The 25657-nt window shown below is 38.4% G+C and overlaps 1 protein-coding gene across 2 annotated transcripts in view; it reads right to left on the bottom strand.

Annotated features, from left to right (window-relative positions):
* NUCKS1 (nuclear casein kinase and cyclin dependent kinase substrate 1) overlaps positions 1 to 24766 on the bottom strand; it is a 30468-nt gene extending 5702 nt beyond the window's left edge. The window contains exons 1-6 of one of the 2 annotated variants that reach the window (XM_059995990.1): positions 24672 to 24766; positions 9296 to 9345; positions 7643 to 7748; positions 4892 to 4947; positions 1611 to 1763; positions 696 to 842 (exon numbers count right to left, since the gene is read on the bottom strand). In XM_059995990.1, the coding sequence (XP_059851973.1) occupies positions 696 to 842; positions 1611 to 1763; positions 4892 to 4947; positions 7643 to 7748; positions 9296 to 9345; positions 24672 to 24688 (529 nt within the window). In that variant the 5' untranslated portion in view covers positions 24689 to 24766. Of the gene's footprint in view, positions 1 to 695; positions 846 to 1610; positions 1764 to 4891; positions 4948 to 7642; positions 7749 to 9295; positions 9346 to 24671 lie in introns of both variants that reach the window. The other variant, XM_059995983.1, reaches the window with a different exon arrangement.
* Positions 24767 to 25657: the final 891 nt, after the last annotated feature.

Below are 25657 nucleotides of genomic sequence, written 5' to 3'. Positions count from 1 at the left end.
TGAAACTAAAAATTGTTTATGTTTAAAACTTGGGTGAAGAAGAGGGGATGCAACTTAACCTGAATAGAAACTAAAGCCATCAAATAACTTTTAACAGTTCCATCATTACTAACAGTAAGACATGATGAGTAAAAGTTCTATTTGCTAGAATAAAGAAAAAGCAAATCCAGCTTTCTGATTTAATCACAAACTAGCTTCAAATAGGAGAATACCTGGTAGGAACCACAAGGGCCTAAGAAAATGAATCTTTGCTGTCAAGTGTGGTTTTATTTTGCTAGCACAGAGGATGGTGTAGGAAACAGAACACAGAACTTAAATGTATTACTGTAGGTGTGTATTTTCACAATTTCAAGTCTTTACTAGCTGCTGGGATTGTGATATCAGTGGGGGAAAAGGGCAGTAACAGCTATGCTGGTGGGGTGTTTCTACCACTGTACCTGACACTAATAGGTCATTCCCAAATCTTGCCTCTCGTATGGCAGTAGTTGAAGAACAGGGCTAAGCCACCAGAATTTCAGAGGGGCTGGAGTCCTAATTAATAAATAAGTGATACTTCCAGGTATAGAACACAGGATCCTTTTACTTTTGTTAAGTACGTGGCCAATGCCAAGCCCTAATGAAGAACTTCTGTAGAGGTTTATTGGTTCTTCACATTTTTCAAAGCAGTAATTTAATCTGACTTCTGCAGAGCTCACCTGTGGCCTTTAGCCTGGGTTTGGGCATTTTCTTTTCTTTTCTCTCAGGTTTGGACTTCTTAACCATCTTTTTGTTTTTCTTTTTTGAACTGCCATAGTCACTATCATCATCGTCTTCCATTAGGAAATCCTCATCACTGCCGGAATCTTCTGAGAGGAAAGAAGAATTTCAACGTCCAACTTAATGTATACAGCCTTCCAAGTGAACAAAGGGAGAGAGTGCTAAGAATGGAGAATGGATTTGGAAGTCAAACACTCTTGGATTCTATTTGCAGATACTACCAATCTGGTTGGAGCTGTCACTGGCCCCACCTGTAAAATGGTTTAGCACGCACCATGAGGGTTACATGACTGGCTTGTTTGAAGAGTACGTTGAAAACAGGAAAAGATAAGACTTAATCTGGATAAAAACTGAAGCCATCAAGTAACTTTTGGTAGTTCCATCACTCCTATATAGTCCTGATGAGACCAGGGAAATGAAACAACTGATTTGGTGTGTTTGGCCCAAGTATAAACAAATGAAGTAAGAAAACTACATACAAAGCAGATATACATGTAATTAATTAATCTGAGTAACCTGTGAAACATCTAAATTTAGTTAACACCTTTTTTTGCAAGGAGAGGTCTACACCCTTCTCCACCAAGCCAAAATACAAATCTTAATCACAACACCCGCCATGTAACTGTTAGTCTAACAACTGTTCACTCAGTATCTGACTAGAAATGATGGACATAACGATTATGAGAATCTCTGAACCTTTTAAAATATACACAGATATCAAAACAGTCATCTCTTTTAATAGTTAGTATCTAATTTAAGCAACTGATTTTAACACTGAGCATCCACAAAAATGTGGAAGTAATCGAGGTCACAAACTACAACCATGACCAAAGTAACAAGGCAGCTTTACGTACTCTCCTGGAATGGCACCTCATCCTCTTCTTCTTGTTCTTCTTCACTGCCCACATCTTCCATGAGCATCTCCCTCTGTTTAGAGGCTGCTTTAGAGGCTGCCTGCCGTTGCTGGCGCACATTTTTATGATCTTCTTTTTCATCTTCACTGTCCTCTGCAATATCCAAGTAATAATGCAATGATCAAAGAGTTATGGGTTTGACAGCTGACTAGAAAAGCCGACATGAGATATAACCTGCAGCTTTATTTCATTAAAAAAGGGTAAATTTTATCCCTAAAAATTTCTACAAAATACACAAAAGAGCTAAAATTCAAAGAATGAGCTTGAATAAGACTGTGCACCCACTAGCACATATGAAATAACCTAGGCATGTAGTTCTAAGTAATAATAAAGCTGAATTAAGGTGTGAGCACATGTTTCCTATAACATACTTTAAACTTGTATCATTGCTTTGCCCTGAAATTCGCAATCACATTCAAACCTATCTACACAGTTTTTAGAAACTAGTTAGAAAAATATTTTTAAATAGTAGAACAGGGGAAGATTGTCTTCCAATGATATTTATTCTAAGATATAAAACATACAGAATCTAAAATAATGCCAAACTACTATCCCTTTTCAATGAATGAGGTGTGGCCATTTCAGTTTAGAGGAGATTGAGGGAAATCTTTAAAACACATATTAAAATCAATTAGATCTCAATACAATTTTATAAAAAAATTACTTTCATATACTATAGTTTATTAATTAAAAGTTCTTTTCAACACACAGTTGTGGTTGTGCATAAATCTGGTTAAACAACAGGATGCCAGCCTACTGGCTCTAGACCAAGTTATATTTTTATTAGTCTCTACCTACAGCCCTTCTCCTGGACTCTGAGGCTCCCTTATTCTGTTAAGGTTTAGCTGTTACTCTTCCAGAAACACTCGAGTCTTATAAGCTTTGCCATGGTCAGTGTTCAAGTCATCACTTTCACTACCCAAAACCTCACCTGAAGACAAATAGACACACGGAACGGAACTGACTTTGGTAGAATCAAAACTAAACGCACCTCACAGTAGCTTAACACTAGTACAGAGTTATTCATCTTGAATTGCTCAAATGCTTACAAATGTAAGAGATTCAAATTAGGATTCACAAGGCAGATGAATAAAAGTGTACGTTACATTATCACAACAGCACTAGTGCAAAAGGTTAATATAATTTATTTTCAGACAATTAGCAGACTTGAGAAAAAAACGAACGCAAAATAGCTCAGTGGAGTGAATCCAGTGGAACTCTGTCTACCCTCTCTACATATTAGCTAAATAGCAGTCTCATTTTTTTTTTTAAAAATGTCGGTTCATTGGTTTGTTTATTTATTTATTTTTGGCTGTGTTGGGTCCCCATTTCTGTGCGAGGGCTTTCTCCAGTTGTGGCAAGCGGGGGCCACTCTTCATCACGGTGCGCGGGCCTCTCACTGTCGCGGCCTCTCTTGTTGCGGAGCATAGGCTCCAGACACGCAGGCTCAGTAGTTGTGGCTCACGGGCCTAGCCACTCTGCGGCATGTGGGATCTTCCCAGACGAGGGCTCGAACCCGTGTCCCCTGCATCAGCAGGCAGGTTCTCAAGCACTGCGCCACCAGGGAAGCCCAGCAGTCTCATTTAAAGGGGGATCCAGGAAGGCAAAAGCAGGGGAATATAGACCACAACTAAAATGGTTGGGAGCAAGATGGGATAAACTCTCAATTCTTTTAAGAGTTACATTTTAAAAAATAAATACCAATGAGTAATCAGGATTTAACATTTAATTTAGTCAGTTCCTCATTAATTCTTTTTTTTTTTTGCGGCACGCAGGCCTCTCACTGTTGTGGCCTCTCCCGTTGCGGAGCACAGGCTCTAGACGCACAGGCTCAGCAGCCATGGCTCACGGGCCCAGCCGCTCCGCGGTATGTGGGATCTTCCCGGACTGGGGCACGAACCTGTGTCCCCTGCATTGGCAGGCGGACTCCCAACCACTGCGCCATCAGAGAAGCCCCTCATTAATTCTTTTAATTTAGAATTCTTATAAAAAAACTTTCTCTGTGGCTACTGTTTCAAAGGTCTACTTCCCAGCTAAAAAGAGTCAGATTGAAACTAATCGTTGTTTGCTTTCCAACCTGGAGTCATCACTCCCCCTTATTCTTATTATTCTATTTAGTTTGATATCTTTTATTTGTTCATGTAAATGGTTTTCAATTTTGACTATGCATGAGAATAATCTGTAAATACTTATACAAAACAAAGCCCCAACATCCCACCTAGACCTTACTGAATGAGAAGTCCTGGGATGGGATGGATATTAAGTACATTATAAAAACTTTCATATCAGACTTCCCTGGTGGCGCAGTGGTTAAGAATCCGCCTGCCAATGCAGGGGACACGGGTTCAAGCCCTGGTCCGGGAAAATCCCACACGCCACGGAGCAACTAAGCCGGTGTGCCACAACTACTGAGCCTGTGTGCCACAACTACTGAGGCTTGCGCGCCTACAGCCTGTGCTCCGCAACAGGAGAAGCCACCGCAGTGAGAAGCCCGCACTCGGCAGCGAAGAGATGCCCCCGCTCGCCACAACTAGAGAAAGCCCGCGTGCAGCAATGAAGGCCCAATGCAGCCAAAAATAAATAAATAAATAAATTAGAAAAACCAAAAAAAACAAAGAAACCTTCATAGGGACTTCCCTGGTGGTCCAGCGCTTAAGACTCTGCACTCCCAATCCAGGGGGCCCGGGTTTGATCCCTAGTCAGGGAACTAGATCCCACACGCTGCAATGAAGATCCTGCACGCGGCAATACAACTAAGACCTGGCGCAGCCAAATAAATAAAAAAAATTTTTTTTTTTTTGAAACCTACAAACAGGGCTTCCCTGGTGGCACAGTGGTTGAGAGTCCGCCTGCCGATGCGGGGACACGGGTTCGTGCCCCGGTCCGGGAAGATCCCACATGCCGCAGAGCGGCTAGGCCGCTGAGCCTGTGCTCCGCAACGGGAGAGGCCACAGCAGTGAGAGGCCCGCATACCGCAAAAAAAAAAACTAAAAACAAAACCTACAAACAAAATAAAACAAAACAAACCTCCTTCATAGGAAACTGCAATAAGCCACCAGGATTGAGAACCACTGTGAGCTCTTTGAAGATGAAAACACATAATGTTTGTAATGCAGCATTTACCACAGAGCCTGGCATTATAATAAAACCACTTATTAAAATGCCCAATAAATAAATATATAAATAGAATTACACCTATTACATTAAAAATTCTTTACTACCTGCTGAGTGAGAATCATCCTTCTTGGTCTTCACATCTTTTTCTTCTGAGTCCTCACTGTAAGCGGAAGGGGGAAAAGATTAAAAATCTTAGATCAAAATCCAAGTGAACGTAAATCTCTGGTATCTGACTGGAGAAGAACGCCGAAGAAAACCTCTTTTATACATAAAATATTCAAACAGATGCTGAGGAGTGGAACTGCTTGCTTGCATTATTTCCCTACTTCATAGGAATGCTGGTGATTAAGAACAATTTTATCTACGTTTAGAAAACACTGCTCCCTCTGAAGACCCAAAGGAAAAAAAGAAGGTATCTCAACACAGGCTAAAAACTTTTCACCTATGGATAAGACCTGGTTCAGGAGAACATTTACTAAGAAAAATTTTTTGTTGTCAGAGGCAAAGTATGAATATACTGAAAATAAATTATATAATGTATCAATGGTGGTAAAGTAGGCAAGTAAATGGATAGCCCCAAATATAGATGTAGAAAACACCTTTATAATTATTAAAGGAAACTGGAGTTTAGTTATATAAATTACAATATGCCTAAAAAAATTATCTAAAACAAAATGAAAACAAATCAATTAATTACCTCCTAATATTAATATTTAGGATCCAATATTTCTATACATCAGAAACCTCAACACATAGGCCTGCCTTGTATCATGGAGAAAATAAAAGCTAGCTAAAGGTCACTGCAGAGTAAAATAAGAAGTTAACGAGCTTCAATGAAAAGTTTTATAAAATAACTTTTTAGGTCACAAAGATGCACATTTTATATCTTCACAAATCTTAAATTGGAAATCTGGGTTCTAGAGTTCTGTCTTTGTCATGAATTATTTAGTTGTATGATCTTAGGCAAATCACTTGTACTCTTCAGCGCTAAAATTTTATGATTCCATGAGAAATCCTGACAAACAAAAAAAGAAAGTCACATAAAAGTTGATAGCTTTCTTTTCTCAAACAGCAGATCCTGTAAATCTCTTTTGGTATTCCTGTAATTTAGACCACACTCAAATGACCACCTATTGAACCCAAGATTCCTAAGCAAAAAGAAAAACCGAACACATTTCTTTACTAAGTAATCTGATCCAAATATACTATAATTCTGAAACCTATGACTGTTCTATATAAATATCTTATGCAAAGTAAGCATTTAATTCACAAGTCTATTACAATGATGAAGAACGGTATCATTTCCTCTAGTTCTTTTATTATTGAGTTTATAGAGACCATTAATCCTTGAGCACCATTACAGTGAAGTCAAGTAAAAGCTAAACGTTTAAGTAGAGACCAACACAAAAAGCAACATAATATTGGTCTAAGGGAATAAACGTACAAGGCACTTAATACAAATGGCAACAAAAGCTATATTTATTTCAACCATTCCTGGACACTTAGCAGAGAGTAATAAAGCCAGATGACTGCAACAAGGAAAAATTTAGGCTAGATATCAATTATATTGATGAGACATTACAAGAGGCCATGAAGATGCTCATTCCTAGGAGAAATAAAATAAATATAATGAAAGATAGTTCTAAGTTGGGCTGCTATATAAAACTGGATTAGAGAGATATATTATGAAACTATGAAAAATGTGTCTCCCTACAGTATAATTTTGTCTTATTTTTCCTCAAAATTTCTCCAGATTTCTGAAATTCTCCAGGAAAGAAAATACTAGATGTTAGCGATTCAAGCAAACAGAAAATACTTAGGTACATTTATTAATTAGTATTATTTTTACAAACTTAGCGTTCTGTGAATTCAGAATGGAAAGATTTCTGCCTAGGAATTATAGTGGTTTTAGTGCTCAAAAGTAAATAACTTAGAAGAACTAGTGAGAATTATTATTTCATTTCTTTGAACTGCTCATACTTAATAGTATTGTTTGGAAGTGGTATAGCCTAATGGTTAAAAAAATGGACTTTGGAGTCCAACAGACATGGTTTCAAAACCTACTGGTCTATTTGCTGGTCCTTGGATAAATCACTGACCCCTCTAAGTTAATATTACTTACCCTAATAAAGGTTTTGTGAGAATTAAATGATAATGAATATAAATTAGCATATAATAGATACTGGCACATAATAATCATAAACGGTAACTATCATCATCACCACCACCACCATCAAGGAGGTCTTAAAGTTATGCTACACTGAGTACGAGAGTGAATCCATGTGTATAGCTGTAAGAGCAGAGATGAAAGCTACAATACCCTCGTCTCATGAGGCAATTACAGTTAAAAATACAACTCATCTGAATTCGTTTATAAAACTAAGGGAAAGGAAACAGCCCAAAATGATTAAATTATTTAAACAAAGTAGAATTGACTATAGATAGTAAAACCCGGCAGGCAATGCAACATTCTATAAGCTTTAGTTATGATTCTGCCAATGATTTGTGACTGAATAGGAAAGGCCACTTATTCTTTGCCATTTCTACAATGAAAATGCCAATACTAACCTTGGGCAACAAATTATATACTTAAACAATCTTTCTGCCTGTGTTCAGAGGTTTGAAGTAGCACCAAAGTCATTCTGGCATACTTGCAGCTCACCTTGGATTCCATGACCTTAAAGAGGCTAACCTCTAGACTCAAAAGCACTGTCTAACATGAAACATGCAAAACAACATTAAGTGAACAATAAGCACTTTCCCAAAGTAACTGAAGATTCTACCAATTTAGAGACCAGACACTATCCTCATCTGAGTGGTGACAGTGTAAGAAGAATCAGACTTATGCCTCTTACCTATCTTCCTGTGAATTCTTTCCAGATCGCCTCTTATTTTTAGCTTCTCGGGGAGATGATCGAATTTTCTTAGCTGGAGGGCCCGAATCTCTTCCATAATCTTCATCTAAACAAAGTATTTTTCAAATTCAATGAACTATATTATGATTTTTACATGTCAAAATTACCACTCTATTTACTGATAATTCTCTCATGCTATTTAAAAGGTGAGAGGGCAGAATTTCCTAAATAATTTTCTTTCATTAAAAAAAAAATCTTTTCTACTCCAGTTCCACCTTAACTCAATCATTTCCATTTTTGCGTATTACTCTCTAGTCCTCATGTGTATATTTTAATATACCCACAGTCAAATATCTTACTTTATATTCTAGCCTTTTAATTTGTTAAAGACTTTTACATGTTTCCACATCTTCATATTTATTTGGAAACTATTATAGTAATTTGGTTATATTACAAGCATTTTAGACTGTAAAGAACCCACAATTCTACAATCCTAACACAATTACTGTTATCAAGTAAATTACTTTTAAACTAAACTATTATATATAGCACACTCTGGCACTTGAGGAAAATACCTCCAATTTAAAAAGTCCTATAAAACCTTAAAAAGTGACTACTCCAAAACTATTTACTACACCATCATATATAATCGTGAGTATCTAGAATAGTCGGAAGCTTCAGCAATTATTAAATGGTTGGATAATTATAAATTATGGAATACCATACAACCATTAACCAACGTAAACTTTTAGTAACACAAGAAAGATAAGTAGGGGTGGGGTGGGAGGGGCACAGAACTCAAAATTCTATAGTAAGATGTCAACTATATTTTTAAAAGGAAAAAAAGGACAAAAAAGTTAAAATGGCCATCTGTTGGCTAAAGGACTTTGAATAATATTTCTGCCTCAGTTTCCTTATCTGTAAAATGGAAATAAAAATAGTATAATCCCATTTTAACAGGAATGATCTAAGGATTAAATGAGTATGTGCAAACATTTAGTAAGCATTTAATAAATATTAGTATTACCTCTGGGAGGGTGGATTATGTTTTTATTCTTCTTTATACATTGCTGCATTTTCTAGGTTTTCCCAAGGTACATAATATTACGTTTATAAAGTAAAATTAGATTTTAAAAAAATAAAGGAAAAAGAATAGTAAACACATCTGGAAAATGAGAGTAAGGACATACTCTAAAAAGACCTTTTATGGCTACAATTTAAGATGCACTACTCACTCTGAGTTAGTTCACAAATCAAAGGTATTTCACAAAATACTCTCATCGTCCTTTATTATGCAAAAAATTTACACACTCCCTATTAAAATGTATGAGTTTTACCGTGATTATAGCAGGAGATATATTAAACTAATAAACACTGCATCAGAATTATCGCACATTTAAACTTTGGACTCCAAAACCAGATAAGAAAAAAATTATTCAAGTGTTTATTTTCAATGATTTACTAAGGAAAAGTTAAAATCCACGCAAGTTCAACGTTTGTTTTGAGTGACACAGATTGACATAATTTATATACACCAACAGTCTAAAAATAAAAAATGAAACCTATTTCAAAAGAATAATAAGAATGTACACAAACTGGGTATTCTTCCACTAGTCAGTCGAATTTACAACTTATTGAAATCACAAAACTTACCAGCATCATCAGATTCCTGAAATTGTGAATAATCAACGACCTTCCTATTTCTGTAGAAAGAAGAGACTCTAATTAAGATCACAAAAATGTAGGACTTTTCTAAGATATCAGAACCCACATTTCTACTTCACAAACAGAATTAGAACTAGCTCTCTGAAATTTATTTTTCAACAAGCCCCTAACTCAGCCAAAAAAATGTCACATTTTGTTACAGGAAAGTATAGCTTAAACCCAAAGTATTTCAAATGACAATTCTCATATTGCTCATCTGAGGCATAGCCCAAATACTATCCTTTCCTACAAAACAACCTCCCACCTCCCACAAGTACATAAAACAGCAAAATAAGCCAAACTACCATAAATATTCATTATACAGAGATGGTATCATATGCACACAAACCAAAACTGTAAATGTTACTTTATTCTTACTGATATACACACGTGTACACCTGATAAATAAGGTTAGTACTGAGTTTTTTTCACGGCAAAGTGACTTTTAATTATAATAGTTAATTATATTTAATTAACTTACCGTCACTATGGTGATGGTAAGTTAAGCCTTATATAGGAAGGGATGGAAAAAAATGGATTCATTCAAAAGATGCTCGTTATTAAAGACCTTTTTTTTTTTTTTCTGGCCATGCCGCGCAGCTTGCAGGATCTTAGTTCCCTGACCAGGGATTGAACCCGGGCCACAGCAGTGAAAAACCTGGAATCCTAACTACTAGGCTACATGGAACTCCCTAAAGAGCATTTATTAAAGATACAAATTTATGTATTTACTTGACTGAGTGATTTTTTTTTGACTCAGTGATTTTTAAGTACTTCTTACTAGGTAAGGCATCTTTAATATCTCAAACAAATTTGATTTCCATTTTCCTACTTCATATTCTAAACTTAAAAGTTTAAAATTCCTCTCTTAGAGAGATATAAGAGCTTCCATGTTAGTATCCAAACAGCCTGGAACTTAAAAGAGCCTTAGATGTACTGTAACTAAATGGAAACTGAACAAGTGAACCGAAAGAACTATAAGGGAAACATGCCACTAACTACACTTAAACCTAAGTCGAGGACTATTCCTGGTTTTATAGATTAAGACACCATTTAAATGCAAGAACAGGAGAGTCAGAATTCAAGTGCAGGCAGAACTTCTATATAATATGCAAAAAATGATAGGGTGGGGTGAATTCTGAACACATGTTTGGGGCTTAGATGTGGAGGAAGGTATAGCCACATCCTTGATTTAAGAGAAAGAAAGAAAGAAAAAAGAAAGGCTCTTAAGGAATTTTGTATTCTGTTTTTCTTTAGTCTACCAACAATGAATTATCTTCTGACTTTACTGCCTCAATGAGTCAAGATGCAAAACTATAAAATACGTTGTAACTATATTTTGTTATAAGAAACTGAGTTTATGTATTAAAGATACCATTCTATTAGTAAAGTTAATTTCAAAAATATTGCTATTAGTTCCACTTACATGAGTTACCTAATCAAATTCATAGAGATAGGAAGAAAAATGGTGGTTGCCAGGGGTGGGGTAGTAGAGGATGGGGAGTCAATGGTATGTACAGTTTCAGTTTTGCAAGAGGAAGAGTTCTGGAAATTGAGTGCCCAAAAATGTGAATGTATTTAACGCTACTGAACTGTACATTTAAAAATGGTTAAAATGGTAAATATGTTATTTTACCACAATTTAAAAAAAAAGAATAAAATAAAAATATTTTTTCTTAAAAAAAAACCCTATTTGGGGGCCGCTAGTAACCAAATGCTTATCATGTTCCAGGAAATAGGGATTTTTAATGACAGATGCCATGAAAAACAGTATTATGAACACAGTGCAAAGATGACCATTTTCTGCATTACTTAGGATCAAGGAAAATGGGACACGGAACTAGGGAGAAAGGATCCAGAAGAGGGAGTTTTAAATCTTTATCTCTAACAATTATGTACAGGTTCTGAAATTGCAGGCATAATAATTTTAGGTTAGCTGGTGGAATTGCAGCTAAAATACTGGTACAATTTCCGGTATCAATTTCTGATATCAATAGATACATCCTACGAGACTATATAAAGGAGGGTAACCATATGGCAAAGGATCATATGAAGAACTACTGAATAAACTGGGATTTTTAACCTGCAAAAGGGAAAACATGTTAGCTTTGGTGATCAGATTAAGTGTGGGTTCAATATAAAGAACTTCCTAACAGTTTACTAATGATATAGTTACTTCCTTAGTCTATCACTAGAAACACTCCAAAAAGGAATTATATAGTACAAGATAAAGAATCTGTTAGTAGGAATCCTGGGTTCTAGAATTTCAAGCAAATCACTTACTTCTCTGGGCCTCAGTTCCTCATCTGTTGGAACTGATGACCTACGTTGCTTGACAGATCTAAAAAGCTGCTCTATAAAATTAAATAAAATTATCAAAGTTTAATGAAAAAGATGACTTTTTCAATTGTAAATGGTCAACTATCCTTTTGCACACCATACATCTTAACATGTACCACTGTACCATTTGTTTTCTTCACTAATCTAAGCTTCTTGAAAGTAACAATCATGTCTTATATCCACATTTCTGGTACAGAACAAGGTAAAAAGTAGGCACTCAAATGTTTTCTGAACTTTTTGCTCTTAGGACCGAATTTTAAGAGCTCGGTTAGAAACCTAATTTTAGAAAATACTCTAGAGGATAATATCCAATCTCCTTAAAGATTTTTAAGATCTCATCTCTTGCCACTTAACAAGCAAGCAACCCCAGGAGGCTTAATTCCACCAATCAGGTTGTTATTTTACCACTTGGTCATGCAGCTCCCTTGCTTAGAATGCTATTCATATCACTCTCACTCATATCAGATATAACCTCACCTCTCAACAACTTTACTCCCTTATTGATACTACATAAACTACTAAATGTCTGTCTTCCCTATTAAATATGAACATCTTGAGGACAGGGGTTGTCTCTCCTTCATCTGGAACACCAAATTCAAGGAAGGCTTGATGAGTGAATGGACTTGGACTTGGCATCTGCAGAGGATTAGTGTGGGAAAGGGAATCAGTAGAGGGGATGCATGTACCACTGGAGTTTTCAACTTATCAGACATTTAATCCCACTGCCAACGACAAAAGAAAATTTAGTTTTCTCCAAACTGAAAAACTTGTTATTTAAAATCTAAGAGATTTTAAAGGGGAATTCCCTGGAGGTCCAGTTGTCAGGACTCGGCGCTTCCACTGCGGTGGCCTGGTTTAATCCCTGGTTAGGGAACTACGATCCTGCAAGCTGCACAGTGCGGCCAAAAATAAGAAGAAAGATTTAAAAGGCAATTATTTAGTACATTTTTTTCTATCCTAGTTTTCAACACAGGAAAACTACAGAAATGTCACACAGACTATACTGACATTATATAAGTAATTATATTAAAAAATTTCAAAACTAAATTGAAAGACTACTGCTTCCCTTGAAACACAAAATATTTTAACTTTCAATTATGTGAAAATGGCCAGAATTATCTTACATAATAAATATTATTTATCACAAAAACTAAAACCTGAGTAAAGCAAAATATGAATATAGAAGCACTCTTGCCTTAAGGGTAACTAGTCAAAAAAAAATCCATCTATAAATGCTAAAGAGGGGAAAAGAAAAAATAATTTAAATGAAAGGGGCTTCCCTTGGCGCAGTGGTTGAGAATCTGCCTGCCAATGCAGGGGACACGGGTTCGAGCCCTGGTCTGGGAAGATCCCACATGCCACGGAGCAACTAGGCCCATGAGCCACAACTACTGAGCCTGCGCATCTGGAGCTTGTGCTCCGCAACAAGAGAGGCCACAACAGTGAGAGGCCCGCGCACCGCGATGAAGAGTGGCCCCCGCTTGCCACAACTAGAGAAAGCCCTCAAACAGAAACGAAGACCCAACATAGCCAAAAATAAATAATTTAAATAAAAGATCTATGATAACAAGGGTCATTCACAAAAACTCATTATAATGATTTATAATAATAGTTTGGTTCATTTTTTGCTTTCTAAAGATGCTTATTCAAAACATATTGTTTTCCACTACTTAGAGATTTACCTTATTCAGGGTTGATATACATTTTTGATGAACTTATTCCTATGCAAAGTTGAAATTAAGAAGTCAATATTTAAGTCTAAAGTCATAGGAAGTCCTACCTCTAGCTAAAAACAAAGAAACATTCTCATTTTTATTACTTAAATTAAATGCCAAAGCTAAACCAACTCTTCAGTGTAAAATGAGCATCAAAAACTGGAACTGGGAGGACAACACAAAATTTCAATATAGCATAAAAGTTAAAAACACAGATTTTTAAAACTGGGTTGAAATCCTGGCTCTGCCAGTTACTTGCCCTCACTGAACTTCAGTTTCCTCACCTGTAAAATAGGAATAACAATACCTATCTCTCAAGATTGTTTCGAGGGCCAGGTACACAATTATCCAATAAATAGCAGCCATTATTTCTTGTAAGCACTTACTTGTTCCACCCAGACTACTACTGCAATCTTGAACCCATGTAAATACACAAGTAACACTCTTATTTATTAGAACAGCACGATTAAGCTGCTCCTTTTAAAACCATTGTCTTAAAAAATAAAATAAAATAAAAACGTTATGTCTTAGAGTACTGATTCTAGTGCTATTTAGAAAGATTGTCTTTAAGAGTTTGTTGCTCATTTCATTAAAATGCAATATCAAAATACCCCCCTATTTTTATATTATTTCCAACTTTATGATAAAGTTTTCAGTTGCCATTTAGGCCAGAGAAAGTAGCAACAGTAGCTATTTTAAGTCCACCATTTAAGTTAGATCGATTTCTATCACTCAGATCAACTGGAGTTCCATCTAAGTAAGTCTAAAAGTTTGCACTAGAAAAGAGAACTGTAACCCAGTAAGGAAAACAAATGTTTAAAATAGAAACTATAAGAACACAAAAACTTCAATTAAGGGGCTTTCCTGGTGGCACAGTGGATGAGAATCTGCCTGCCAATGTAGGGGACACAGGTTCGATCCCTGGTCCGGGAAGATCCCACGTGCCACGGAGCAACTAAGCCTGTGCGCCACAACTACTGAAGCCCGTGCACCTAAGAGCCCGTGCTCTGCAACAAGAGAAGCTACCGCAATGAGAAGCCCACACACGCACAACAACGAAGAGTAGCCCCCACTCACTGAAAGCCCGCACGCAGCAATGAAAACCCAACACAGCCAAAAATAAATAAATAAGTTTAAAAAAAAGAAAAAGAAAAACTTCAATTATGTGCCTGCTCTTTTTAAAAGCTGATATAATCGCTATATTTAGATCCTAAAGGTACCTTGGTCACAAATGAACCAATTCCTGGATGATCACCAGAGGGCTTTGAGATTAAGCCCTTACTTTTGCATCAAAGTGCAAAAATGAAAGGTAAAGTTGGAAGCTAGACAAAGAACACTAAAAGATCCATTTTTGGCACCAAATGTGGATAACTCAAGCAATAGGATTTTTTTTCTTCCATTCTCTTAATCATCAACTTCTTTTTACTAAATACTGGTAAGTCTACCCCCCAAAATGCCTTTTCTTTCTTACAGCAGCAACCATCCAAGACCAAATCAATAATATTCCTGAAATGTGAGGTATGTAAAACTAACATTCTAAAGAATCAAGGATCAACAGTATTTCAGAGATGGAAACTACCACATTTTTTGAGATGATCTCATCTAACCCTTTGAACCTTAAACATGAGAAAACAACTTAAAACCACAAAATTAAGTGCTACTCTTTAACAAACCTGCACATCAAAATATGGAGAAACAATTAAGTTCCAGGTGAGGAAGCAGAACTTTAAAATAGAAACCCACATTTAATTATTGACACCCTAAGCTTTGTATTAAAGAACACAAAAGCATTTTCTCAAGGCAAATCAGAGAGACTTTTTGACAATTTACTACATTATTTAGCTCAATCAAGCTATCTTCCATTTTTACCCTGAAGAAGTCCTATTGTTCTGACCAATGCAGGGAAGAAGAAACACCTAGCTAATTTTCTAGAATTCAGCAATTTTCTCATTAGGCACTTAAAGTGCACTTGAAATCTAAGTTTTGAGAAACCCAAAATAGCTAACATAGCTCTTTTCACTAATCACCTAAGTGATAAACATCTAGAACAATGTTTCTCAGTCTATTGGTCACAACCCACTATTGGGTCCTGAAATCAATTTACTGATGTATAACCAGCACTTTATTTTCTTGGCTGCGGCTCGCGTGGGATCTTACTTCCTGACCATGGATCGAACCCAGGCCCCTGGTAATGAGGGCACTGAACCCTAACCACTGGACTGCCAGGGAATTCCCTATAACCAGCATTTTAGAAGAAAAAGAAGCAAATAGAAAATATCAGAGAAAATTACACCTAAATAACTGGCAAGTTCCTGAAACTTGTTTCAGGTATTTGTATTCTTGTGTGTAGCAAATTGTAATGCAAAATGTATATCTTATAGGAACTTCATCAAAAAAGTCTGAGCCACTGCTATAGAATAAAATGATTTCCAAAGTAGTTTTTAGTTTCACCTTTACAAAAAACGATTTGTTATTAATCCACGGTCACAAAAATATAACATCTCTTCCTATTTTAATTCATTGTTTTAAGAAAACCACTTTTTTGGGGCTTCCCTGGTGGTGCAGTGGTTGAGAATCTGCCTGCTAATGCAGGGGACACGGGTTCGAGCCCTGGTCTGGGAAGATCCCACATGCCGCGGAGCAACTAGGCCCGTGAGCCACAACTACTGAGCCTGCGCGTCTGGAGCCCGTGCTCGGCAACTAGAGAGGCCGCGATAGTGAGAGGCCCGCGCACCGCGATGAAGAGTGGCCCCCGCTCGCCGCAACTAGACAAAGCCCTCGCCCAGAAACGAAGACCCAACACAGCCAAAAATAAATAAATAAATATTAAAAAAAAAAAAAAGAAAACCACTTTTTTTAAACTTAAGCACTCATAACACTTATCAAAGTTTGGTGGCCCGTGGGGGACAGAGGGAAGGGTGATACACCACCAGGTGTATTACAGCTACTGGACCTTAGACAATCTAATCCAATCTTACCCAAAACGTGTTATTCTATCAACAAATGTCCCTGGAAGGGCATGACTGAGAACCTTTCATGATCTCCCAAGGCAAATAATTCCAAGAAAACCGGATAATGAGACAGTTCTTCTCAGCAAGGTGAAATCTGCCTCTAAAGTCCACTGACCAATTCTGTCTTGTCTAGCTCCTGGGATCACCATGGTCTAAATCTAAACCCTCTTGCATAGAGCAGCCCTTAAAATTTGTGCGACAGTTTCCACTTTTTTCTTCAAGGCTAAATACTAAAGTTTCTGCATATCAAATGTCCTTAAAACTTAGGACATTTACCTCTCTCCATTCTTCTATCCCTCAAGATTCTTCATATGCCAAGTTTTCTCAGGATATAAGAAAATTAGTTCATAGAAGCCGGGATACCTAAACTCAATTCAGGTTAATTTCTCACAGTTGCTTATTTTGAGCTTCACGTTCCTTTTGGCTAAGATATATTGCTTTGACTGCATCTTATATCATTCTGCTTTCTACAATTAAACAGAATTCAAAAACAGTCACAAGATACAAGAAAGCAAAAATTTTAAAGTAAATATTTAAAATCAAGAACATTACAGGAAATAGCTCTTTAAAGTTTTTCAAATGGAAAAAGTAAATTTCTGCACAAAAGGGGAATAAAGGAGTTCTGAATGACGAGCCAGGTATATGTTTGAGATAGCTGTCACAATGCCCTCCTAAATTTATCAACTTGCTAATATTTCAGTCCAGATGAATAAATATGAACTCTTATATGGCACTCCTTATTCCCAAAATACATTCAGTTCCACCATATTCTCTCCATATAGTATACTATTTTATTTAAAAGTCACACACAAATTTCTGAGTATAACAAAGTATTGTGTAAATAAAATGGGCTAGGTTTTTCCCAACAGGAAGTTTAGTGCAAAAACTATGCAATTAGGAACAGAGTAAACCTCAACCAGGTGAGATTAAAGGGGTCTCAGATGAGCACATTACCAAGTAGTCCTGTCTGCAGCAAGAGTCTTGGGACTCTCAGTGAACTCTTCCAATTGTCTTAACCCAACTACCAGGGACAAATCTGTAGCCTGAAAAAGATTTACTGACTCATTACAATAAAGGTGATGGAACATCAGAAGTGTGGAGCATCTCACCAAACAGAGGAAAACTTAAAAAGGATTTGGGGAAGGGTACAATTTAGGTGAAACTTAAATGAAGCAGTGCCTTGATAGGTTCAAAGCACAGCAGACTGTGTGAAAAGGGGTCTACATCAGGTCTAGACAGTGAAGTGGACCTTGGGTCCTATTTCTTGGCAAAGAAGTTTAGGTAGATGTGAATTTTGTGCCCAGCAACCCCTCATTTGAAGCTCTAAAAATGTTAAATCAAGATAGCTCTCCGTGTCAGAAGGAGTTAGCTTTTCCTGACAAAAGTGTGATGTTTCACCCTGACTGATATAATTTCAAATAGCGTAAGTTTCTGACAGTCTGATTTTAGAGAATCTTTTCGTAGCAGGAAAGCAGTAGTCAAAGCAGCATTGTTATAAATCTTGCCAGTTGTAGCATATCTGTGGAAGATAGTCTGTTATCCCAGCCCAATGAATAGCCGGCTGGATTTTTACTTCTCAGTGGAGCTAAGTTTTAGTTTCTCAAGTAATTCATCTTCTGGGCCATTTTATCTTGACACATGAAATCTCCCTGAAGATCACCCTGCTTTGCAGGTAACTGAACAGGTGCACAGTTCAATAAGTAGATAGGCACTAAGAAGCACCTGAAAACATGCTATAGCCAGTTGAAACACTTTGGCAACCTGTGGTCTCTTCACCAAAAATATTTTAAAGACCTATAATTATGGCTATTTAGATACTATTTTAAAATATGGCAATGTAATTCTGTAACAATCAGTTCCACTTCCTAGAACCTAGATAGTAATATTTTTTAAACAAAACACAGGGATGCCCCATTTTGACCAAAGTGGTCATATACTAAATCAAATGTTTTCTCTTATTGACCACAACACCGCAGTCTCTAAGTGCCAGAGGGGCACTATTCACATGGACTATAATGTGGATGTAACACAGATGGTGTCCCAGAGTTACACAGAATGGTGGCCTTTTTATATTTCTGGGGAAAACAGATCAAAAACATAAATAAAATCAATCTCCCTTTCTTTATTCAAAACTACTTTCTCCTTATTAACTAGTCGTATTGCAATGATTTCAAACACTAAAACTCAACCACTTACCTTGGTAACTTTTGTCAAGTTAAATCAACCCCAATTTATTAATCTTAATTTCCTTCTAATTGTAATATACTGACGAGTTTTATAATAGGTGCTGAATCTTTTCAAATGCTATGGTTTTTCTCCTTTGGTCTTTTAATATGAATCAGTGACAGATTTTAAGTTTTATTCCCGGCACAAATGCTACTTGATCATATGTATTTTTAATACATACTGGATTCAGTTAGCTAATACTGTTTGGCATTCTTGCATCTATACATGTACGTAAAATGAGCCCATTAATTTTCTGTGGTGTCCTTTAGGTGGCTTTGGAATCTATTCACTTACTTTGGTCAGGGGGAAATGTCCCTGATTATGTATACACTTAAATGCCACTTATCTAACATTCATGTTTCCTCCCACTTTTAAAGCCTCACACTACTTCAGTGCTTTTTCCTCTATGTTCAGGTGTCTTTTCCTTTAATTAACCCCTTCTCATATTCTTATTCCTTCGAAAAAATTTTCGTTTCCTCCACCCACCCCGCCCCTCCCCCGCTCACTTTAAAGTTGGTCTTCCCCACCAAAGTCCTGCTATGAACCATAACCCCCAAATGTGCTACTACCACAAGAAAGAGTTAACACTCCGTGGCAGTGTCTGATTGGAAAGACCACACTGGCCACAACTTCTATTTGAATTCCTGCTTCCTTTTTAATGGTTAGGTGAACTGGATCAGTTACTTAATTTAAGCCTCAGCCCTCTCACATATGAAACAAGGGATAATATATACCTTGCTCAGAGTTGTTCAAGATTTTGAAAAACATGAGGAGTATCCGGCAGAATTGACACAAAAAGTGTTGCTCATTAAGTGATGGCTCTATTGAGTTTCGAGTAATTTTATTTTTTCTAAAATTGAAGGTTGAGAAAGGAACTGTGCTGTTAAAGGTCTAGTCTTCTTATCTACAATTTAGAAATTCAAAAAGTTCTGACAACCAAGTCTTTTCATAATTTATATGGTGGTAAACATATGTGGGGCAAACAAGAGGGGCTTTTTAGGATTTTCTTTTAGTGTGAAAATTCCTAGGTTTTACCACAGAGATTAATGTGTTTGATTATAGGAGCACTACCCCAGACCTGGTGATGGTACATTATATATACAGTATAGGCGCCCTGTTATCTTTAAAATTTTTTTTTTTAATGGTACACGGGCCTCTCACTGTTGTGGCCTCTCCCGTTTCTGAGCACAGCCTCCGGACGCGCAGGCTCAGGGGCCATGGCTCACGGGCCTAGCCGCTCCGCTGCATGTGGGATCTTCCCGGACCGGGGCATGACCGTGTCCCCTGCATCGGCAGGCGGACTCTCAACCACTGCGCCACCAGGGAAGCCCCCATTTTTTAAATTTTTGAAAAAATTTGAACTTCTGAACACATATAGTCCCCAATGGTTTCAAACTAAGGATTGTGAACCTGTAAAACATTCTACGTGAATCAAATGTATGTAATAAATGTAAATCTAATGGAGAGTTAAATAGGTAAGACTCATGCAGTCTAAATCCAGCTTTACTGTCATTTCTACGCCTTAGCTCCTAGACTTAAAAGTCATCAGTAGTAAATTGAAGGAACTGGACTTAATCTCAGTTCTAGTTAAAAAAAAAAAATGCTTTTAATTAAAACTTATTCTGAGAATTGTTTTGAAGAGTAAGTTGAAAAAACTGCTATTTAAAATATTTTGGCCATATATTTCCCCTCAAGTATTTTCTACATAGAGCTTAAAAACCAGTGCATACAGAATGCACTCACCATTATTTGGAGATTACAAAATAAAATAGCATTTGACCATCTTCATGCCAAACACTAGGAAGGGAAGTGTTACCACAGAAAGAATGCCAGCATTGTATTCAGAAAATCTAGGTTCAAATCTTGGCTGTTTCACAGTTCTGTGACCTTGAGTAACATATTATTTAAGCTTATTTCATCATCTACTATATGGGAATTTTAAAAAAATCCTCTATTACAGGGTTGTAATAAGGATAAAACAAGATAAAGTGAAATCCTCTGTACCTGACTCTGCACTTACTCTTAGTAAATGTTTATTTGGTAATTACTCCAAAAAAAAAAAAAATCAAACTTTAAAGTCTTTTTTTTTTTTTGGCATTTTATTTATTTTTTGGCCTCGCCGCACACTGGATCTTAGTTTCCCAACCAGGGATTGAACCCTGGGCCCCGGCAGTGAAAGTGCTGAGTCCTAAACACTGGTCCGCCAGGGAATTCCCAACATTGTCTTCTTGTAATTTTCAGATTAAAGACATATATGTTGGGAAATGTTGAATACTTAAGTGTTGTTATAAAATTAACTCCCCCATTATTCAGGCTTTCCAAGTTATTATGCGAGATATCTTTGAAGGTAAAGTCTACAGAAGAGTTTATGTCTTTTTAGAAGAAAGTGACATGAAAGTAATAATAAATGTACAGATCAAAGGTTAATAAAATCACACTTCTTTCACACACAAACACACACACGACCTGGACATAGAGAATAAGATCAGATACAAGGAACCAGGCTCATCTAAAACCACATTTACTAGTATACTAAACTCTTAAGTGTCTTCCTGTGTATCATTAATTCCAAGCTACCTTGAATTTTCAGGTTTCCAAGTTTTTCCCTTTAACCGAGGGCTTTTTGAAACTAATTTTCTGGTAAGAGAAAATATCAATTTTTTTTCAGAAATCCACACACATTCCAACCGAATTCTCTTTGAAAAGAAAGCAATCTGGAATCTTGGGGAAGCTGATTCTCAACATAAATAAAAAATGACCAAAAAAAATTTTTATCAATCTGTAAAAGCCTATGCTTTCACATCTAAACTTTCAATGTTAAAGGTTCCTTGCAGTCTCAAGTACTAAACAAAAGAAGACAAGACATCAGGTACACTTACATTATAAAGAAAGGAGCAAACAGACTGATCTGAGTGATTTGGACCATTTTCAATAAGGGAGGAAGATCTCTGAAGAATATACGAAGGTAAATTTCAAAAAACCTGGTTTCTAGGCTGGGCAAGTTAGTAAATCTCTGAGCTTTCTTTCAAAAGTAACAGCATTTTCTTCCCTACCTCACAAGGGTAAGAGTCATGAAAGCATTTTGAAAAGTTAAAAGTGCCATACACTAAAATAACATCAACACTTATCTGGTAGAAGAAACAAGCGATTATGTGGAAAGGGGGGAGGATGAGGATAAGCAGGGCTGTAAATTAAGAATCTAGGTTCTAGGCCCAATCTTGGCATCTACTAGTGTGTGATGCAAGGCACTTCACTTGTCCAGGTCCCCACATTAAGTCACTCGTAAAATGAATTTGCCTAATTTTTTTTCTGGCTCTAAGACTGCAATTTTACGCTATAAATTTGAATCCAAGGCCTAAAATATTTCAGCTCTCATTTATATATGAGTCAGATACTGTAAAAGGTGAAAGCAATACAGTGTGAACAAAACTACTTAGATATGTGTTGCACACGTCTACGGAAAACCCTGCTGTAGCCGGTCAGTTCATCATTCCATTCATTTGGAAACTGGTGTCAAGCAGCCATTAGTACATTTCTAAATCTTCCTTAAATGCTTAGGTTAATATTAAAATGAAAATAATAGTCACAGTAAAAAATGAAAAGCAGAAAATCCTCAAAATTATATACAGGCCTAAGGGCAGAAACATATCCCAAAAGAAGCTGCAGGGACACATTTTCCAACACATGCTTTTCTTGTTTTTGGTTTGTTTTTCAACAAGGTTGATCATTCTGATATTGGGTCAACATCTATTTTTTTTTGTTACATTCCCTCAAGTACACAGACTCTTCAATTACAAAAGCACTTCCCTAAGGCAGAACTTTTTTTATTGCAAAATTTAACAAACCACCAAAGTCAAGTTTAATTATTTCTGCTTTATTATTGGTCAAGAGTATGTTAAAGGCTTTCAAAAAAGTTACAAAGAGACTTCTTCACTAAAATATATAATCAAAAACCAAGTTGCTTTAAAATTAATAACTTGAAAGTGACCCAAAAATGCCCACAATATATTAACTCCATTCTTCAATTAGGGGCAAATATACAGTTAAAATTACTTTTAACAGACTGAGCAAGAAAAAAGTTGTGCACAAATCCCAATGCCTTCAAAAAACTGATTAGAACGTGCTTAATATATTTACTCCTACCCGGTGACATTAAAAATCCAAGTTTTCAAGAAAAAGAAGTTCTGTTCGTGTTCCAGCGTCTAAATTTGGGAGCACAAACTCAGGCAAATGAGTAAAATTACAACAATAAAATTAAAAGTCATCAAAACCTAGTGAACTGCAGTTAAAAGGTAAAGAAAAGTAATAGTCCAACTTCACCACACAGTAATTTACTCCCAGAAGACAGAAGATCCAATCCAGATGAAACAAATCTTTATTATGATATTGTCCATTTCTCCTGATCCTAAAGAAAATACTCTACATAAACTGATGGGATACACTGGTCATTTATTCATAAACTGATGGGATACACTGGTCATTTATTATGCCAAAAAAAGTATGCAAACTATAATTTGCAATATCTATTCAGACTCCGTGCCAAAAAGTAGGCAAAACTCTTCCCGGTGGCGATGGTGAGTTATCGGAGATGTGGGTTTAAATTAGGCAGAAAAGCTGTCAGGTAGTTAGTTAGCACTCTCCTCACGCCCACCCCGAGCGTAGGAGCATGCAGCCCCATACCCCCACCAGCCGGAGACTGCTGTTCTAGTCTGCAGACAGAACGGTGTAGCACAAAACCCTTTCCGGGGTTCCAAACCTCCCTTTAGAGCTCTAGCTCAAAATACTTCCGTTCCTCACAACTTGGAATGAAGAAGGGGAAGCAACAACTATTAAAACATTTAGAAACTAAACCTATTTATCCACAAAGCACTATGCAAAGCAGCCAATTCCTTACATTGAAAGCGCCAAGGACATTATATTAAAAGTAATATTTATTTGCAACAGCTCTCCTTCGTAAGGCCTCAACAGATTGGATTAAGCCACACCCCTCCATAAATGGCACATTCCATACGATAGCCGGGAGGACGGCCAAGGGCGATTCCACCGTCCGCTGGGGAACAGCAAACTTGTTGAAATTCTCAGAATAAAGTCTAACGATTAACCGAATCTAGCCCGTTTATTATTAAAGTTATTCGAGGTAAAGATAAGATTACAAAAACATCCGAGACGTGTACGCCGAGGAAGAGAGGTAGCGGGAACGAGAACCACACGGGATTTAGGTCGTGCAGTTAACCCACACCTCCCTGAGTAGGGACATTTCCGAGGAAGGACATTTCTAGTCGGAGGCAAAGACCGAACTCGAGGCGGGGGAGCGGGGGTTAACCAGCTCAAAACTCCGAGTTGGGGGGGACACAGCAGTCATTTTCCAGGGCCTAGTCCCGAACTCTCTCGGCTGCGGAGGGAAAAAGAACGCGTCCCGCCCACGCCCGGCCTGATCCGAGAGGCGGGGCTCTGCAGCGACCCGGAGGACGGAGGCGGGGCCCGGCGGCAGAGCTGCCCCTCCTGCTTTGCATGGAACACCCCCGTCCGCTAGAGAAAAAGGGCTGAGTCCCCCCCCACCCCCACGCAAGCCGAGGGGGGAAGGGACAATACGGCGTCTCCACCCCCCCCCCCCATTAAGGTGGGGTCCGAGACCCAGTCCGCTGGTCCCCGCGGCCGGCTCCAAGGGGCCGGGCCGGAGGAGGTGGGGCCTGGGTGGGAGCCTGACTTCACACCCCTCCCCCTCCGACCGACGGAGGTTCAGGGAACACCCCGCCCGCTCCAGTGCGGCGAGTGGGGGAGGCAGCAAAGCAGCCCAGAGCCCTGCAACGGCGCGGGGCGGGGAGGAGCGCGCGCATGGGCGCGCGGCCGCTACCCCCACGCAGCCCCGCGGGCCAGCAAGGCCCCCTACGCTCAAGGGCGCGCGCGGGCCCCGAAAAGGAGGAGGCCGCGCGTGGCACAGGAGAGGGCCGACTCTAGGCTTCTGTCCCCCACTCCTTCACCACTCACCCCAACCCCCTCCAACCCGTTCCAGGCCTCGGACTCCGCACTGACCTGACAGGCCGAGACATGTTCGCTGTCGAAACAGGACCGAGTCGAGAAGCCAAAGACCAGGACCCCCCCCACCCCGCGCGCTCGGCGCCCCACCCCCCCCAACTTCGGCCGAGGGGGCCGCTGCCGCCGAACCCCGAGCTGCTGGCTTCTCAAACTCCGCCGCTCCTTGGTTCAGGGCCCCTTAATCAGACGAGCCCCCCGCTCCCCTGTCTCTTCAAAATGGATGAATCAAACCAGCCGAAAATGCGCCAAAGCCGCCGTACAACCAAAGCCACTAGGGCCTGTGGGCTCCGCCCCAACACGACCGGTCATTGGCGGCTTCTGCCAGATGCGCAGAGCTCATTCGTCCGTTTGAATCATCACGTCTCCCAGGTTCCGCCCCACTCACTGATAGGCTCCGCCTCCTCCGTGAGGTCCTGTTAGTCAAGGTGCTCTGAGAGCGCACGGCCGCAAAACAAAAATGGTCGCTGCTCGGCCCGCCCCCTGGTTTCCACTCCAGAGTTGCAGATTCGTCTTGGCTTGCGTCTTAGGATGACTAGGAAAAAAGATTTATTAAGAGTTTCATATCATTTAATGTTAGCTTAATGATGTATCATTTCGCCTGCCTTGATCATCTAGAAACTCCACTGATAGCAAAACCCGTGGGATAGGCAGCTGATTCGTCAGCAAGGGGCTGCTTCTGAATTGGAGGGAAATTCCATAGGTTCAAAAATTTTGACCTTAAACCCACAAGCCCCTTCTCCTTGCTTAAGCATTAGACCTCAGGAGCCCAACCGCTGCTGGAGCAGGGAGGCAGGATCACAGGCAAGGAATAATTTAACCACCAATTTCCATTCTCCATTCTGGACCTTGAGATCACTTCAGGGTCATTAAAGTCCCAGACATGGACCTTCGGGGCCTAATGATTAGGAGCATGAGCGCTGGGCCAGAAGGTTTTTCAGTTTGAACCTTAGGTCCACCACTTAACAGTTGTATAGCTTTACCTC

This window comes from Delphinus delphis, chromosome 1 (genome assembly GCF_949987515.2).
Source record: "Delphinus delphis chromosome 1, mDelDel1.2, whole genome shotgun sequence".
NCBI classification, from domain to species: Eukaryota; Metazoa; Chordata; class Mammalia; order Artiodactyla; family Delphinidae; genus Delphinus; species Delphinus delphis.
The sequence above is the reverse complement of the archived record's forward strand: the minus strand, read 5'-3'. Positions and strand labels throughout refer to the sequence as shown.